At 40.6% G+C, this 16,386-nt stretch overlaps 1 protein-coding gene across 2 annotated transcripts in view; it reads left to right on the forward strand.

Moving 5' to 3' along the window:
* Positions 1-2,263: 2,263 nt before the first annotated feature.
* LOC139945993 (protein patched homolog 1-like) overlaps positions 2,264-16,386 on the forward strand; it is a 93,976-nt gene continuing 79,853 nt past the window's right edge. The window contains exon 1 of one of the 2 annotated variants that reach the window (XM_071943567.1): positions 2,264-2,380. In XM_071943567.1, the coding sequence (XP_071799668.1) occupies positions 2,327-2,380 (54 nt within the window). In that variant the 5' untranslated portion in view covers positions 2,264-2,326. Of the gene's footprint in view, positions 2,381-14,420; positions 14,960-16,386 lie in introns of those variants that run through there. The other variant, XM_071943566.1, reaches the window with a different exon arrangement.

Here is a 16,386-nt window from a genome sequence, read left to right on the forward strand (position 1 = left end):
CATCTTTCTAGCCATATGCACTTCATAACAAACTGTTTCAAACGCTTTTAATAGACCAACTCGTCCGATCCAAGGCAACGTGTTCCTTTAAGCAATAATATGTATAATGCCCCTAAATAAATAGCGAAATTGATCGGTTTTGTCATGGTTTTTATCACGAATGAAAGATGTCCCTTCCATCATGCTCATTACAGACACCAACCCTAAAAATTAAATCAATTTGTTACACACGATAAAGCCTTGACCTATTGACTTTTATGTCAAAGTTCAAACTTTATCAACGTTTTTCTACGGTCACTTTTATTTTTTTTATACAAAAATCAGTAATTTTAAAGTTATTTACCCTATACGCCGCTCTGAATACTTATGCATGACGTCATAATTCTTACCCAAAATGAGGCTACGGGCACACTCCCCCCCCCCCATCCCTTGCAGTGGCTGCGCCCATCGCCTCGTTTTGAGTTAGCATTGTGACGTACCTCATGCATGTAGTGGCATCGGTGCAATCACTGCAAAATTTACACGGACATGTTTTCAACCCGAACCCAATCAACCATGTCGGTAAAACTATGACATGGCGTCATTAGTACTTTTAAAGACCACCTTTAAAAAAAAACAGACGCTTGACAACCATTTTGCTCATCCAATTATCCAATTCACACACAACATCCCCCTTCACTGGCAACCGGTTGAATGGAGCGAGATGCACTGAGGATTCTAAAACACGGACCCCCAAAGAAAAGTTTTAGATAGTTGTATTTCGAGACTTTACTTAGCTCTTACGATAATGGGTTAATGAGAGTAGATACGCACGCGTCTGTTGGTGCTAGACGCCAGTGACTCAGGGGTTGTTTATCAAATGTGACGTCGATCTAGTCGGAAGTGGTACCTCAATGCTTTGTTTGAGTCCCAAAGGAATGATAAAAAACCCGCCTATTCTATTCTCCTAGGGAGGTCCGAACGGCGAATTGTCGTCTGCTCTCTCTGCAGAAAAACCGATCGCCAGACAACAGTCATATAGATCGTTTTGCATTTTGATTGGAAACGCAACGGGACGTCCGGGGGACGGGGGGCCCGACTCTGTTCATGTACCGACGCCCCTGATTGGTCGGATTGCTAGTGGTTGCTATGGTTACGCAGGATCGCGTAGTAGGGTCCCATAATTGAGCATTAACACCATGTGTGTATTCCTGATTAGCGAATTTCAGTCTCGTTTATACAGGGGTATGATTTACAACTCAAACGCGTGCTCGATCGGGGAAAGCAAAAAGTAAAAGAAAAAAAAAAACTGAAAAAAGATCATAAACTACGCAGGTCATCTAAAACCTGCTAAAGAAACTCCCTCGTCAACAAAGCTGTGACATATCGAACTCAGCGACGAGTGATTTGAAGGATTCTCCTTAAAAATTGAGTCCGGGCCCAGTCAAACAAATCGCAACCGTTGTTCTGTGAAATTTCTTTAAAACACTCTAAAAACGAAAAGACAGGGACATCTGCAAATTTGTGTTTCTTGCTTTTGTATCATACCGTACCATCTGCTGTTTGTCCTGGTCCTAGTTGTATATAATTCCAGACATTCACTTCCTCGTATGTTTAAATACCACAGAGACTGACACTACAACATTCTTCGTCCAGGACCGCGGTATATAAACATTCAAAAAAGGAACATCTCGGATGAGTCGGTCAGATCCTGGTTAATCTACAACGTGGATATCAGTCTCACTTCATTCTTGTGAAGAAAAAAAAATGAAGTTTGGATCAAGATAAACGAGTGAGATTACCCGGTTGGAGACGGAGAATGTATCATCGCTGATGAGGCTGCTATTGTTTATTCTCTGAGTTATCTTCTTCAATTGTCTCCCTTGTAGCGTTCGCATGGTGTGTGCGAGTATGACTTTCATCTCAAATAAAAGTTACGCTTTTCGTAGATTCTTATCTATAAACGAACTCTAAATAAAGCAGACTTGATTTCCCAGCGCTGTTTTCTACCAGTGTTCCACCTGAGGCACTCTGGTTCGACTCTTTTGGAGTCCACGTCAATCTATATTCATCTTGCTTTGTAGACGTGACCTCGACCGGGCATAGCAGCTAGCCAATTCCGCGGCCACAAACTCCAGAGGACACGGCACAACATTGCTGCGGCTGGCGCGCTACGGTCAGGCCTAGGAAACCCCGCTGCTAGACCCACCAAGTTGCGGACATTTCCGCCTCCTCGGTGGCCTACATCGCAGCTCGGGTTCAACGAGTTGAACTTGGAGGACACCATATTTTGTTTGTTCTTTGACTGATTTCAATTGCGTTTTGAAGAGGTCATCAGACGGTCGACATGAAGCTGAATCTAGCTCAACGGTTGTTTAATGGCTTTCATTTCATTCGACAGGTAGGAACTTATTTTTCTTCTTCTGAGTTTCACTTTGTGTGGTTTAAAAAAAACTTCAATTGAAATAGAAATCTTAGAGGCAGTGGACACTATTGGTAATTACTCAAAATAATTATTGGCATAAAACCTTTCTTGGTGACGAGTAATGGGGAGAGGTTGGTGGTATAAAACATTGTGAGAAACGGCTCCCTCTGAAGTGCCATAGTTTTCGAGAAGGATGCAATTTTCCACGAATTTGATTTCGAGACCTCAGATTTAGAACTTGAGGTCTCGAAATCAACCATCTAAATGCACACAACTTCGTGTGACAAGGGTGTTTTTTCTTTCATTATTATCTTGCAACTTCGATTACCGATTGAGCTCAAATTTTCACAGGTTTGTTATTTTATGCATATGTTGAGATACACCAACTGTGAAGGCTAATCTTTGACAATTACCAGTAGTGTCCACTGCCTTTAAGTTAGGCCTAATGGATAGAATTGTTCAGCTCCGTTTTCCATGCTCACAAAAATACAAACACTTTAAATTTAATTGATCTACCAAATGCATTGTATTTCTCTTATTGTTGTATACCCATTGTTGTGTGATAAGCATTGTATCCATCACACATTCATTGATGAATAGGGATTACCAAATTTAATAATGTGATATATGATTAATTTGATTTACCCATTTTATTCTACAACATCGCCCTATTGTAGAAGGGTTACAACAATGGTATTTTCAAAATAAAGTTTACTTCAAGATTTTATTGCAAAGGGCGTTCACTTTATACCTTTGAATACAACGTATATAGCAATGTCATTATAAATTTAGTTAGGGAGTTAACTTGTTTGGTGCGTTTCGATTTGGTCAATCCAAATGAGAACAAATTTCTTGAGTGTGCAAATAGTTTTTATTTAGACCGAAAGATTTCCTTCTAACGGGCAACTAACTAAAAATAGTAGCATTAGTTGTGTAATCATTGCATAGCTTTTTGTATAAATTTGTTTCCTCATCATGTCCAGTACCTTCAAACATATATCCCAGAACCAATGTGGTAATACATCGTTTCTGTAACTATTTTGCGTTTCTGATACATATCTGACAGATTTGTTGAACTTATACATTTTCTTGTAGGACATGTGTAGATTGACCTGTGAAAAATAAAAAGCTGTTTTAAATTGCTGTCTAACCAAAGTGACATGTGGTGTTTAGGAACAAAGTGGCAAAGGACACACGTTTCGCACAACACCCAAGAGTCTTTCTAATTAATTTAGCCTTTGAGAAAGACTTTGCTATTAGGGGTCGAAACGGCAAGGCCATTGCCACTCGATTTGATCAGGGCCCAATTTCATAGAGCTGCTAAGCACTAAAATTTGCTTAGCATGAAATTTCTTTCTTGATACAAAACAGGATTACCAACAAAATTTCGGTTTGATGGATATTGCCTGTTACTGGTATTCAGCTGTTGTTGGTTTATCCTGAAAACCACGTGGAAATTTGGTTGGAAAAAACTGTTTTTATTTCATGCTTAGCAAATTTGTGTGCTTAGCAGTATGAAATTGGGCCCTGATGCTTAGCTATTCTGAAATCAAGGCAAGGTGAAGTTGCTTTCCTTGATTGTTGCAATTCCCATCGTCTGTCTTTCAAAGTATACATATATATTCGTACTCAAGTTGGCTTTCTGCTCTTGAAAAAGAAATATTCATATTGGTGCCCGATATGTTGCATGGTGTAGGGTACCCCCACAATTATTATTGTGTATCCAATGTGTTCTGTGAATCTCCGTAATTATTTAGAGGATTTTTAGGGGTCACTCTTGTTCAAAAAAAAGGGAGGTGCTAAAGTGTTGAGAACACGGATGGACACAAATTGGTTCCTGAAAAAAAAGGGGAAAAAAAAAAATAATGTTCACGACCAAAGTACTTGCTTTGACTCTTGAATTTTCACCAAGAGAGGGCGTCCGCAATGCTGTGATCCGTGTACACAGTCATAAGGGGCAAATGAGCTCAACTCCTCCATCGATGACGAGGTAGCGTCCCATAAAACAATCGTAGATTTTACTATAATACTTTCCCTTGTGTATATTATGTACAGACAATGATCACGATACGCATGAAGTCCTAAACAACTTAACAATAGGTTTGAAACGGTGTTTCTTGATCTACGGTTAGGCCAATCTCTTTTTGTGTAGTGAGAAGAGCGCCGACTATATTGACAATTTTCTATTACGAGTGCACTATACATGTGGTAATAACAGATTTCGAATTCTGCGAAGAATAGAAAACAGGCCGTGTATATACTTTTCGAACATGGAGCAAGCTTGATGAAGTCTGTGTTTCAAAAAATACAGATGCGGCATATTTCAAGTGTAGAACCAAAAACAGAGTTGTATGACTCGCGTTACCTCACGCAAGAGCACCGCCCTCCGCGGTCTTCTTTTTCTAATTCCGGGCGAGGAGGATAAATATTTTGCCTCGGGTAAGCCCTCTGACGAAGTCCACACTCCTAATAGTTCCGGGCATGGTTCATACCATCGTTACACCTGTTTCCCCATAGCAAGAAAGTGCCTCCAGTTTGTTGATCTAGTTTCTCCCCAAAACTTGTGTTTTTGCTTTGACGCTGTGCCAGTTCCCACGCCCGTAGGCCTACATAGTGGCAGACCAAAAACTACAAACTAAACTACAGGAGCTTAGTATAGTTCTACCATGGTTTAACTCACTGGAGTTTTTAGAAATAAATAGGTTCCAATAAATGTTGGCATAACTTCCACCATGGTTTCTTGGTGACTTGAAGGCACTGCACAGCCGATTTCACGAAATTCTATGAATAATCCTAACTCGAGTTAGGACGAGTAACCCGTCCTATCTTAGGATGGGTTCAATGCGTCCCAAGGTCTATGAATACGGAACTGAACTCGTCCTATCCCTAAGTTTGGTGAAATTGACGGCTGGACACCTTGAGTAATCGTCAAAAGACCAGCATTCCCACTTGGTGTATCCCAACATATGCATACAATTTCAAGTCTGTGAAAATTTTGACTCAATTAGTCGTCGAAGTTGCAAGATAATAATTAAAGAAAAAACACCCGTGTTGCACAAAACTGGGTGCTTTCAGATGCCGAAAGAAGGCTTCATGCCTGAAGTATTTTAATATTTTGAGTGATAAATGACATCTGTTTAAAAAACTACTTTTTTTTTTTACTATAGAAGGAGCCGTTTCTCACAATGTTTTATACTATCAACATCTCTTCATTTCTCGTTGGCAAGTAAATTTTTGTGCTAGCAATTATTTTGAGTAATTACCAAAATAGTGTCCAGTTTCTTTAAGGAAACCTTCAGCTCTCACTACTCCCTTGCCCGCCCAAGGAGCTCCTCCAAAACGTGCAAGATGCCTTCTGCTCGTAAATTTCCCCATTCTGTATATATGCGCTGGCTAAATAATTCCAACTTGGACATTCCTAACTTCCAAGACGTTTGTGTTCACCTCTAAGAAAATAATCATACTGGTGCCCCCCCCCCCCCCGTCCCCCCCCCCCCCCGGTCGACTGGAGTGGTTTGGGGGCGGCCTCTATTGAGGTCTGCCAGTAAAGACAGTTTTATGGAGGATCTTATCCGAACACTGCACAATTATTATTGTAATTATAAACTGAAAAAAAAGGTAAACTCCATCTTTTTTCCTGTGAAGGAAGATTTTTGTCATAATTTACCTGTAGAAGTTTAAAGGCAGTGGACACTTTTGGTAATTACTCAAAATAATTACGCATAAAACCTTACTTGGTGACGAGTAATGGGGAGAGGTTGATGGTATAAATCATTGTGAGAAACGGCTCCCTCTGAAGTGCCATAGTTTTTGAGAAAGAAGTAATTTTCCATGAATTTGATTTCGAGACCTCAGATTTAGAACTTGAGGTCTCGAAATCAACCATCTAAACGTACACAACTTCGTGTGACAAGGGTGTTTTCTTCTTTCATTATTATCTCGCAAGTTTGATGACCGACTGAGCTCAAATTTTCACAGGTTTGTTATTTTATGCAAATGTTGAGATACACCGAGTGAGAAGACTGGTCTTTGACAATAACCAATTCACTAGTCGTCAAGTTTTTTTAAAATAAAGTGAAAATCACAGAGCTATTTTCAGGAGGGTCGCGTAAACCCGTTGTACATGCTAAACAAATAATATTCGCTTGAATGAGATAAAAGTTATTTTCGTGAAATTGTTTTACTCATTTCTCAAATTCAAAAACAGCACCTCAGTAAGAAAAATTTTCAGGAAAACTTTTTACCAGCAATGCATTTTATCCGTGTAAGTTTAAGGTAAATTGTTTAGATGTTGTGTTCTCTTTTTTGGAGGAATCTAACCAAAGAATTGCACTTTTAAATACTTGATATTGTGTCCGGAGTGGACAGAATATTATTGAAATATTGCTATAGAAATGATATAAATGAAGGCCTTTATCCCAAAATGGAAAGTAAATATTTCACCATCACTTCTGACAAGCAAGATACCTCGCATTTTGGCCAACAACTCTCCACCAAGATATATTTATATCGCAGTGTGTGTGTGTGTGTAAATATGTGAGAGAAGTGGAGATGTTTATGCAAGAATTAAATACATTTATACGTCTGTCATTTCAACTCGGCCACCCACAAGGAGTCCAGATTTGTATACACGAATGAAAGTTTAATGGTCCAGCGAATCGTGCACAGGGTATTATTGTATTTTTAATGCCTGAGCTGATCCAGGGTGACACAAATGAGGACCCTGGGGGAAAAGAGGACCATGGAGATCCAGAGGGCGTCTCGTGGACGGTCTCGTGGGAAGGGGAAAGAAAGAACTGACCTCATGAATAGGGAGGGGAAACCCCCCTTGTCGCTCGTTCAACCACAATAATTGTTACAGAACGAGGGAAAGGGTGCGGTTGGATTGTTTTCTCAATTAATGATTGTTTGCTATTTATATTTTACCTAACCATAACATAATTAAAACAAATGAGGGGTGATGAACGCACGTTTAACGCTAATGGGAATCGATCTCATCTCAATTTATTGGTCGAGTCGATCGATCGATTATCAACTGACTATTCAGTTGGTTATCTCTGAAAGCTCATTCAAAAATATTATATGGTCCATCCCAGCCACAATGTTTGGTACCAGACTTCACACTCTGCGGTCTTCTTGCGGCTTGGACGTTCTTGCCCTTCCCTGAAACATTTCTATCAGTGTTTGTTTTCACTTCTTTGGATTCTTTACTTGTGGGTATTAAAAAAAGGTGCGGTCCGACAGACGCAATAACTTTCTGAGTAACAAGAAAACCGAGTTTCAAAAAACAGAAATTGGGCGCCAATCATTCATGAATGAAGTTGCAACAATCGGGTCAGCGCACATGTCAGTAGATTATGCGTCCACTGTACAACCTCTTGCTTCCACGTCCATTTCAGTTAGTTCAACCAAACTATTAGTTTGTGTGAACATAAACGAAGAACAATTCTGTGAGCTGCAACGAGGCGGTAGCCGCCGATTTTGATACGGCCCAAGTTTGAGATAGGTCGTAGAGAGGCAAAATATCGACGGCGCCATCAACGTTGTATTTTGGCCAGTTCGCGTAAGGAGCTCGACCGTTAACTTGCATCAATGGAAGGTGTCAGAAAACGGACCGGATTTTTGTTGTCCTTTTTTTTTGGGGGGGGGGGGGTGCGATCAAAACGATAAACTAGTTTAAGGCGTGCACTGGACACTATAATGACTAAAACACAATTTTTAGCATGAAGAAGCTTACTTGTTAACGAGCAATGGAGAGTTGTTGATATTATACAACATTGTGAGAAAAGACTCCCTCTGAAGTAACGCAGTTTTTGAGAAAGAAGCAATTTCTCACTGAAATGTTAAAAGACTTCATAACTGTAGCCTTTGGCATTTTAAAGCACACACAGATGTGCAAAGGGGGTGGTTTTGTTCCATTATTCTCTTGCAACTTCTATGACCAATTGAAAGAAATTCAGGCCAAATTTTCACAGCTCTGTTATGTTATGCATAATGTTGCGATACACTCAGTGAGAATACTGGTCTTTGACAACATAACCAACGGTGTCCAATGCCTTAACCATCTTCTGGTTTCAGACTTAAAATTTTCTCTATAAAAAACTTATCGTTTTGTGTCATTCAACACAGCCTTTATACCCATAAAGGACTTGATAATGACAGGATGCATTATAACCCCCTCGTTCCCACCTTCCCCGTGGGGCTCAACAATGATTGCGTACCCATGAACCTGTAACAGAGTATACCATGGAGGTATTATTTTGCGTTTACTCGAAAACGCCTGCTTGTCTTCTTTTTTTTTTCCCGATCGAGGGGAAACTTGCACATCAGTCCCCAAGCCGTTTCACCCCATACCATTCCGCCGTTAGGTTCAGTTGAATCGAGTAGACGCCAACATGATTTTGCTGGAGCGAGTCTAAAAGTCGCACCATCTGCCGATCGACTTCGCGAAGGACCTTTTGGTTTTAAACGCTACCAATCAAAAGTTAATTTGTCATCTTACAGTAACATACCTGACACAGCACCTCTGCACAATATTGTTATCAGGAGATTGAGCCCCTCGCGGACCTACAGCAGTGCCGATTTGGCCGCCAATCTCCGGGCTCACTTTAGACTTGCGAACAAGTCGTTAAATAATGTCTGTCGCGGAGATAGCGCTCTCTCTCTCCGCGATTCCCGCGCCACTGGCAGCATTTTGCGAGACTTCTGGCCCCTGCGAGATTATCGACTATGGTTGGGAAGGGGAGGCCTAGTAGCAGCTTCTGACGAGAGCAGTGATCTCGCGAGAGCAGTATTCGATCGCGGAAACCTGGATCATTACGACACCGCACGACTCGACTATCTCACCGCGAAAACATCAACGACCTGTACTCAAGTCTAGACTTAACTCGGAGCGAGAGACCCCCCCCCAAAAAGAGCTAGAAATTTTGAAGGACGTTTTGATGGCTAACATGTCAAAATATTTATATGAACGCCATCAACGCTTGGCCGTCACACGGCGGTCGAAGAGGGCTGTTTTTTCACGGGCCGGTTTCTGGAAATGTTACGGAGGTGGTTTTTTAACCAAAATATTATTTTGGTAAACGGTTTTGCCCTCAGGCCTTGGTGTATCAAGGATACTTCAGTTGAGTTCTGTTTGAATTTTATGAAAGGGACAAGATTTGTTGGTAATTACTCCAGGGACGAATTTATCATTGATTGATTGCGAGGTGATTTGCTGTAAGCATATCATATTGTGATAATAAATCCGGCAGAAAAAGGGTGCAATTTTAGGTGGTGTTTGGTACTTACATGGCGTGGATAAGAACACTAATATATTAGGGTTAACTTGCTGGTGGTACAACCAATGTAGGCACTGCTCTATAATTGCATAGGTCGTGGGTTCGAATCCCAACGAATAATACGCTGTGACTTATTTTCACAAAACTCGGGTATACAGTGCTAACACACATCGGTGTAAATTAATGTAAGACTGTCATTTTGTTTTATGCATGGTTGATTTTTGAAGTTGTGTAGTTTTAAAGGGGTTGTTTACCCCAAAATTTGAATTTGCGAAAGGCTTCATGCGAAAAACTTCTTGCAACCAATTGAGCACAGAATTTCACAGGTTTGTATTTTATGCAAAATTGATGTGGATTACACTTTAAAGCCATTGGTTGGACACTTTCGGTAAACAGTATTGCCCAAATGCCCACACTCCGTGTATCACAACTTCTATATAATAACAAACCTGTGGAAATTTAGGCTCAGTCGATCATCGGAGTCGGGAGAAAATAACGGGAAAATCCCTGTTTTGCACGTTTCGCCGTGTCATGACATGTGTTTAAAATAAATCCGTAATTCTTGCTATCGAGAATTAATAATGTTTTAATGTTTTCTCAAAAAGTAAAGCATTTCATGGAATAATATTTCAAGAGAAGTCTTTCACCATTACCTTCTGTAAACCCTGTAAGTAATTTGTAAATCTGTGAACTTTTTTTCTTCTTTTCTGTACTGGAAGTGTATAATGGCTTTAAGAATGATATGAAATAATATTAATCCCCCTCACTGTCAAGTTTATCAATCGATCAAGCCTTCATGTTCATTTTAAGGAGATGGCTGTTGTTGTGACTCGGACGTCAAAACGGTATGAATTCTTTGATTATTTTGACAATTCGTTCTCACCATGAGACGGGACGAAGCCAACCGTGAGAACACTGCAGAGTATTTTCCTAAATTCGATGAAAATGCCCATCGTAAGCTGTCACTTTTGTCAAAACAAATTCCAGAAATCTTGAAATCTACGTGTGTGGGCGAAAGTAAACACGGCTGAAGTTTAGCGAGTTTGCACGGCGGTTTCGACCGGGGAGTTTGATGTCTGTATACGGCGGGCATCTGTTCCGAGTGACGCCGTTCTAAGCTTAGTTCTCGATAAGTTTTAGTCTTAAGTTTGTGAACCATTTTTTTGACTAGTCAATTTTTTAAACAAGATAAATTTAGCGGAAAAGAAATTTGTTCCCGAATCATGTTTTCAGTTTCTTCTTTTCATGATTCCTTTCCGGTCTCAATGGGGTGACCGGTTTGTTTGCTTGGTTGATAAACGATCATGCAATATTTATATCACACTCAACAATCGATATTTTACTTAAAAGTCTGTGGTAAGATTGTTACACAACTTTGATGTGTGTGTAGTAAAAGCACAAAACTGATAACCAAATACCAAGATTTATCATTTCATTCATCAAAATCGATTAGCTTCAATTAAAATATTCTCTTATTTGTTGGGTTTAGCTTTTTGTCAACATAATCTTCATTAATGTGGTTGTTTGTAATAAATACATACACATTGTGGCTTTCCAATAGTCGATACTCTGATTTTAACACTGATCTACAGCTACTTTTTTAGTTTTTAGGATCTAGGCACATAAATATCGCAACCTCGAATGTTGATAATCGATATCAAGGTAGACTCTACTCAACAATCGATAACCCCTAGATCGATATAAACACCGTCACATGATACCTGGCACATGTGTATGTTCTTCAGCGGTGTGCCACCTCCTCCCACCCCTGACAAATTGGGCAATTTGCTTCATTACAATGATGGACAGAGCCGGGAGGGAGTCAGGGCACCCGCAGCGACGGTTAGACGTAACGGCTAATACAACATGCTATGTTTGATAAGGGGGGTCATGTGAGACCAGACATTGGTCACGCTCTCATGTTCCATCGAGCTAATGTTCGGGACTCATGTCCCCACGGTGATGTCTAAGGTTCGACTGTCAGGAGTAAGCCTGGGCTCGTTAGCTAGAGTTTGACGACGGAAACCAAACTACAGTTTTTTTTCGCTCTTCGTATGGGAGCAAAAATACATTGTTTTGTTCCCCACTCCTTCTGTTGTTTAAAGGCGGTGGACACTGTTGGTAATTACTCAAAATAATTATCAGCATAAAACCTCACTTGGTATAATGAGTAATGGGGAGAGGTTGATAGTATAAAACATTGTGAGAAACGGCTCTCTCTGAAGAAGCGTAGTTTTCGAGAAAGAAGTAATTTTCCACGAGTTTGATTTTGAGACCTCAAGTTTAGAATTTTTTTAGATATCTCGAAATCAAGCATCTGAAAGCGAGCAACTGTGTGTGACAAGGGTGTTTTTTTCTTTCATAGTTATCTCGCAACTTCGACGACCAGTCGAGCTCAAATTTTCACAGGTTTGTTATTTTATGCATAATGTTGAGATACTTCGTAAGGTTTACGAGCAAACAGTACCGTATATTCGGTGCCCTCTCTCCATTAACAACTTGCCGTTACGGTGTAATATTTATGTTTTCCGTAAATATTTACGTTTGGCTCACTATTTCGTTGTCACAGTCACACGTGCTGCCAGCTAAATCAAAACTGGTTGATTTTCGCTTTTATTGATGATGTAGAACACACCGTATAGGAAATCAGAGGATTGGATCGGTCGAGTTGGTCGTGTGTCTTGTACTTGTGTTGTGCTGTATAGTCCTTCAAGTTTACTGTTTCGTCCATGGTATTTATTGTGCCCATTTTGTTTGCACTCCGAGTACAACAACGGAAACATTTGACTTTGCTGTGGTATCCTTCTCCTGAAGACGAACAGAGTATACTAATCGAAACGTCGAGGACACCACGGCTATTTTCAGAGCCAGCACTCGCAAACAAAGAGATTTACACATATGCCCGCAATTGTTTACTATTTATAAATAGTTTCTTCGTATGTGTTATCCTTGCCAAACAAACTGTTTTCTTGCTTTTTCTGTCTATTCGTCTATTTTTGTATAAACACACTTCCTCCAAGAGACGATCAGAGCATACTGATCGAAACGTCGAGTTGAAACCAAAGTCATTACAATTACATGGTGTTTCCGCAAACCTTTCCATTTCGTATTTGCACGCATGCAAAGTTTCAAATCCTATGTATTTTCCTTGTAGGTCGTCAAATAAATCTTAGAAAAGAATTGAATCCAAATTCTTTGCGATGACTAACCCGAAGGTTACGAATACACGTATTTCTTCTCGTCCAGTTGCGTTTACAAGTGCTTTCTAAGAATATTGTCTCGTATATGCACTTTAAGGCCCGCAGTCAAAACAGCCAAAGACATCTAAGACATGGGGGGGGGGGTATGAACAAACTCAGAAAAGGGCCTGCCGTTGTTTTCTCTGCCTTCGAAATAATCCTGGCTGCGGCTTCGTCACCTCTATGTTGTCACACGTCTGGTGGGTATAAAGACGATACCACTTTGTTACTTTGAAAAATGACAAGAAGAAAGACTCGTCAGGTTGTAGAAGCCGAAATGGGCCCGGCTAAACGACCCACCGCCCGGTAGGGTAAAGAATGGACCGGCACGGTGGTCGGGCTAAATGGAGGGGTGCTTTTATAAACGGGGGGGGGGGGGGGGGAGGTGGAAGGCCATTCATGCTTCTGTGTACTTGAGGGTTGTTGACTTGGACAATGAAACTTTGGGCGTCTGTGAATGAGTGGGTTTGGACAATAGAGTGGACCGTAGAGAATGTGCTTAGTGTCCAGCTTTTAGCAATCCAATCATGAAGGATGGTCGTAGAGCTGCCGTGGTACGGTAGTAACTGACCCCTTGACGATCTCCGTATTGGCATGTCTTCTTGCCATGGAGGAGTCGTATCTTAATTAATAACGACCAGCGGTCTGGACTGACGCAATAACATGTGGCAACACTGGACATTTATCACACGAGATGAGAAAGTTTAGATTAAAGAAATCTCAGGATGACTCGACCTAAGGGAGTATCATCATGCAACATGAAATTCGTACTCAATAAAAGCATGGAGCATTCTGTTTCCATGGAGCAAACTAGAAAAAGCCAGTCACTGATGTTGAAGTTGAAGCTGCTTAACAACTACAATAATCTAGTCACAGGCGATGGATTCGTGAAAATTGCAACATTTCCTGGGCATTGGTTTGATGTACAAATTGTTTTAAGAACTTTCCATCGTGGGTTTTAGAAAGACACGGATCTTGAAAGAACCCCCCCCCCCCCTCTACAGAAAAACCTTGAGAAGTGAGAAGAAGTTGGCCTCCCCCGCTTCAGTCCTTTATCACGCCTCCATTTAAGACGAAACATCTGGGCGTTCCACCCGTACAAGGTCTTAGAAGCTAGCAGTTGACAACCATTGCCTTCTTGGATTCCCCGGGACTTACAAGAGTTAAAACTGTTTTCTTAGATCTAGGCAGGAAGGATTTGAGGTGTTCCCCTAATATCGGTGTTCCAGCGATTCTGATTTTTTTTTTCATCTATCCGTTTCTGATCCGCGCTCGGAGCGTCAGCTGGCGCTGTCAGAGGGCTTACCGAAAAAATAACACAATACTCAGCCCAGGGTGACACATGCAGTCCCCACCATCAATTTGGCTAAACGAGCATTTGGGGCCGTTGGAGCATGCGCAGGGTGGGTTTTTTCTTCAATGCGGTGGCAGTGTCTCATCAGCAGAGAGTCTACATTCTTCATCAAGTCAATGCTTGTGCCGGGTCGGTGTGTACACGAACGGTGTTATTCCTTCCTCAATCAATCGCCTGATGGAAAGGAAAACCCGATTTACAATGTTCAGTAAAAGAAACACTCGAAGACTGGAATAACGTCTATCTGATAACGTAAGGAAGGAATTGTTTTGAATGAGGGTGATGAAGACGAACTTGAAGTTGCAGAACAAAAAAAGTTTCTCACAGTGTAGCGAGGCGGGCGAAGGAAGTACTACTACTGGGCACTTGTGCAGTGGCCGCTACACGGATGCTACACGACCGCACAAGAAGGGATCTGTTTTAAACATACTGATTTGGACATGGACCGGATAGCACCACCCCAGATGGAAAATTACCCAGGCGATACCAGAGACCAAATGATGTAGAAACAAAAACCTTGATGTTCGCCTCTTTTCCGGATTCATTTTGGATTATATAACTGGAAGGTTTAGAAATGACGTGGTCAACCAAGACGCTAGGAATAGCTGGTCGCGAAAACCGGTCTTCAATTGTGAAATTGCAAAACGGTGGCGAGTCGGGTTTGGCGAACAAGGAATACCAGGTAAGACCATGGTAAGACGTTATATTGGGGGACACAACTGTTTACACAAACAACGGAGGATGCCGAATGATTTCTGGCTTGCATTTTGTAGACACCACCCAGTGTAATTTCTTTTTGGTAGTTGGGGCTTGGGTCTTGAGGGTAAGTCAATCAGGAATTGTTTTGTCTGCAAGTCCGAGGTGTTATGAAACCGATCCCCTGTTTGATTTTCCTGGGCGTCTTAGGCGCAACCGGCCGGCCCAGATTTCGACCACACGCGCGCTGCTTGCTGACCGTCCTCGGTCGTATGTGTAAATTGGTCTTGGGGGAAAAACAATAAATTGAATGATATCTAACAGGCTGCCACCGGAAATGTACTTCAAAGGTGATTTATTCGTTATCACTTTAGGGATTAAATGTTGATTTCAATTGGATTTCCGGTTATTGTTTATTGACAAACATAATTCTTCAAGGTGCATTATTATTATTGTATATAATTATTGATATCATAATCAAGACCAACTGATGGCTCTTGAATATGGTTTGTTCGTCCGTTTTTTTTTTTTTTACTTAAATAGAATATGAGATTTGTGTGTACAAGGTATCGCTTGGATTTTGGTGACAATGGGGTCTAAATTCCATTTGTTATGAAATAATTTGGGAAAGAAAAAAAAAATTAACACAAAACCGGCATTGGATAGCGAAAATACGAGTAGGCTTACTATAGTTTTTTACGTTTTTTATAGTGGGATCATTACTTGTTTCTGGTTCTTATTTTTCTTTATGGTCACATCAGCTTCTGCAATTTTAGAAGTCCTTCAGCACCAAAAGGACTCCACTAATCCTCACAAAAATATATATATATTTTTTCAACATTGCTTTGGCTTCATTTACAAGTTGTGTGTGTGTGTGTGTGTGTGTGAACAGTTCCTCGTGTAAAAAAAGTCCAGTAAGTTTGGCAGTGGTTTTACACGTGGGGAATGGGTTTGCCAACAGCAGTGCCATTTGTTAGGATTCCTCTGCTATTGTCTGAGAACTTATAGTATACATGAAGCTAACGATTGAGTTGAAAACTATATTGATGTGAGAACACATACTTAAATACAGTGGATACTATTTGTATTTGTCAAAGACCAGTCTTCTCACTTTGTGTATCTCAACATATGCATAAAATAACAAACCTGTGAAAATTTGAGCTCAATCGGTCGTCGAAGTTGTGAGATAATAATGAAAGAAAATTTAAACACCCTTGTCACACGAAGTTGTGTGCGTTTAGATACTTGATTTCAAATTCTAATACTTATGTCTCGAAATCAAACTCGTGGAAGATTACCTCTTTCTCTCACTTCAGAGAAGTGAGCCGTTTCTCACAATGTTTTATACTGTCAACATCTCCCCATAACTAGTTACCAAGTAAGGTTTTATGCTAATAATTATTTGGAGTAATT

The sequence above is a fragment of the Asterias amurensis genome, chromosome 13, assembly GCF_032118995.1.
Source record: "Asterias amurensis chromosome 13, ASM3211899v1".
Lineage (NCBI taxonomy): Eukaryota > Metazoa > Echinodermata > Asteroidea > Forcipulatida > Asteriidae > Asterias > Asterias amurensis.